Source organism: Octodon degus, unplaced genomic scaffold (assembly GCF_000260255.1).
Source record: "Octodon degus isolate 3935 unplaced genomic scaffold, OctDeg1.0 scaffold00066, whole genome shotgun sequence".
Lineage (NCBI taxonomy): Eukaryota > Metazoa > Chordata > Mammalia > Rodentia > Octodontidae > Octodon > Octodon degus.
The window spans coordinates 1,160,628-1,163,501 of NW_004524642.1; the positions used below are offsets into that span (position 1 = coordinate 1,160,628).

At 38.4% G+C, this 2,874-nt stretch overlaps 1 protein-coding gene across 1 annotated transcript in view; it reads left to right on the plus strand.

Moving 5' to 3' along the window:
• Window positions 1–2,874, plus strand: part of Pros1 (protein S) — a 60,141-nt gene that overhangs the window by 5,541 nt on the left and 51,726 nt on the right. The window contains exons 2-3 of the mRNA XM_004634830.2: window positions 443–600; window positions 1,864–1,888. Coding sequence (XP_004634887.1) covers window positions 443–600; window positions 1,864–1,888 — 183 coding nt within the window. The remainder of the gene's footprint in view (window positions 1–442; window positions 601–1,863; window positions 1,889–2,874) is intronic.

The window sequence follows — 2,874 nt, forward strand, 5'->3', positions numbered from 1 at the left end:
AATTTTTTGTTTTAGCTGATGCAGGTCATTTCTTCCAGACTTTGGTTAGAATTAAACTTTGCTGTTATTTTTCTTATTGTCTTTTAACTGTTAAAATTTTTAGGTAGTCAAAGTTGCAAAGTTGCCAGTTTTTTTTTTGTTTGTTTGTTTGTTTGTTTTTGCCTTGTATATTTTGTGCTTAGAATAAGGTCTTTGTCTGTGAATGTTTATCTTCCTGTCTGTATGAATAACATAGTAAGTATCTTAGCCAGTGAATCACTACAATAGAGTTGTAGCTGCATGCTAAACCTGCTGTATCTTTAATCAAAATGCTTGTGCATCTGGGTTTTTTACTCAGTTCCATTGTACCAATTCTAAATGTCATGCAATTCATGGGCATATTTAAATTCTTATTATTTAATATATTGTAAAAAACATTCATAAAACCTTTATTTTCCTTCAGTTTTGTCAAAGCAACGTGCTTCGCAAGTCCTGGTTAGGAAACGTCGTGCGAATTCTTTGTTTGAAGAAACCAAAAAGGGGAATCTTGAAAGAGAATGCATTGAAGAGCTGTGTAACAAAGAGGAAGCCAGGGAGGTCTTTGAGAACAACCTGGAAACAGTAAGTGTTGGTGGGAGCTGCCAGGTGCACACACGTGCTCATGCAGTTGCAGACGAGTGTCTCCAGCTGGCGTCCCGGCACAGTGATCCTGTGCAACATGTTCCACGTGTGAACGTTGCCATTGCAGGAGGCAGACCTTTAAAGGAAAGGCGGCTCAGTGGTGGGCTACTGCCGGCAGCGATGTGCTCCGACGGAACTGTAATTCACTCATACCTCATTATGAGCAGATGATATTGACAGGTGGCTTGTAAATATTTTTTCCCTAACCAGCATTTGATAGCACTGTTGAAGACCCAGGTACACAAGTACAATATCGCATGCGCTTGTGCGCTTTCAGCATAAGGTTCTTTAGGTCTACTTAGCTATTTGCTTATTTATTCATTTTTCTCTACTTTTGCCAGGCTGTAGAGCCTGGGCCATCTAATGTTTTTAGGGCTGTAGTGAAGAGGACTGATCCTTGTCGCTTCCCAGGGAGGTGCATGCCCAGCCCTTGCTAAGTCTCCGAGTTGCCCTGGCTAGGCTTGAACTGGAGACCCTCCTGCCTCTGTCTTCCAGAGTGTTGGAGTTATAGGCGTGTACCACCTTGCCCCACATTTATTTATTTATTACCTAATTGTTAGAGTTGCACCTCTAAGGAGCAAAAAGAAAGTCAGTAGAAGACTATGGGACAGAGGGAAGATGCTGGGGAAGGAGAAAGCGTTGGCGCACTTGTTCGTCCCCACTGTCCCAGAACTGCTGCTTTGACAGAAGAGAAAGAGGGGCCAGAGGGCACAGGCAAAAATGGGAAAAAAGAAGGGAAAGGACAATGTACTTGTTATTGTGTACGTTTTCTGTCCCATCCTCATCTGCTTAAACAAAATCTACTTTCAGATTTGAAGTTTTTCAAAGATTATTTAATTGATTAATGCTGCCTTTAGCTTAGACATATTATAGGTTTGGTATTACTTATTTACTTGGTATACTTTATTATAGTAAAAGCAGTAACAGGAAAATGTGTGATTTAATTTATTTCCATCTTTATTAGAAAAACATTATAAAATTAAGTCTTGGGGCCAGGGAGATAGCTCAGTAGAATAAGTGCTTGTCTGGCAAGCGCAAGGACCTGAGTTCAATCCCCAGTTCTGCCAAAAACAAAACAAAACAAAACAAAACAAGACAAAACAAAACAAAACAAAACAAAACAAAACACAAAAAAATTAAGTCTTACCTCAATAATTACATTTAAGTTTGGTAATATGTATTCTTTCTTTTCTTTTTTTCTAGGATTACTTTTATCCGAAATACCTAGGTAAGTTCAAAGTATGTTAATCATGAAATCTTTGAAGTGGAGGGGAGTTCTCACCCAGCGGGAGTCTCTGACTCTCCACCATATATTTAATCCAGTATCCTTTCATTACCCTTGAGAGTGAGATTTTATCATTTAAAGACATGTAAACAAATTTGCAATGGTTCTTTAACTACCATGGGTATGTTTTGACTTCTATTTTTTGAATTTTTTAGTTCTGCTCATAGAGTCTTTGGGTGACCCTTGGATATGTTTAGGAATCCAGGAGCTCTCTGAAAATACCTCTCAGCAAAAGGAAAGAGCTTAAAGGATTTCTTCAGAGATTACGTCGTAAACAATAGCTATTCCTAGAAATCCTTAATGGTTGTTCTCCCAGTGACACTGTTGCATCACACCTTGCGCATCTAGCCTACCTATTCCTGGCTTGCTGTATCATTTGGGACTCTCAAGGACTGATAGAGTAGCTTCTCTCTTTTTTCCCATAATTTTATTGAGAAACAAATAGCAATGAGATAGTTTCAAACCAAATTGGTAGGACAGTTTCGATAATTAGCACATTGCATACTCTCTTCCTAGTGGTCAATTACTGTACAAGATGCGCACATGATGTCCTATTTACAAACACTATTAGAAGAAATCCCTCTATTCATTAAGAGAATGTAACTATATCTATCCTAACCATTTTGAATACACAGATACAAAATGGACATTCATCTGTATCCCCTTTCTTTGTTTAGTTCCGTTATTTGAATATTGTAGGTGTATAAACTCAGCAAAATATTCTACAAGAGTCTAGTAGTCCATAATAGTATTGGGTCTTCCGCTTCACTGGCAATGTCAGAAATTGTGGACCTGGATCCCCTATAGCTCAACATAACAGCATGGCTTTACTTCTTATACTTCATTTTTATATTTTTCTGCTGGATGGTTAAGACCAAGGTAAAGCAGGACCTATGCAACAAGAGTTGTAGCTTTTGGGTCTGATAAGG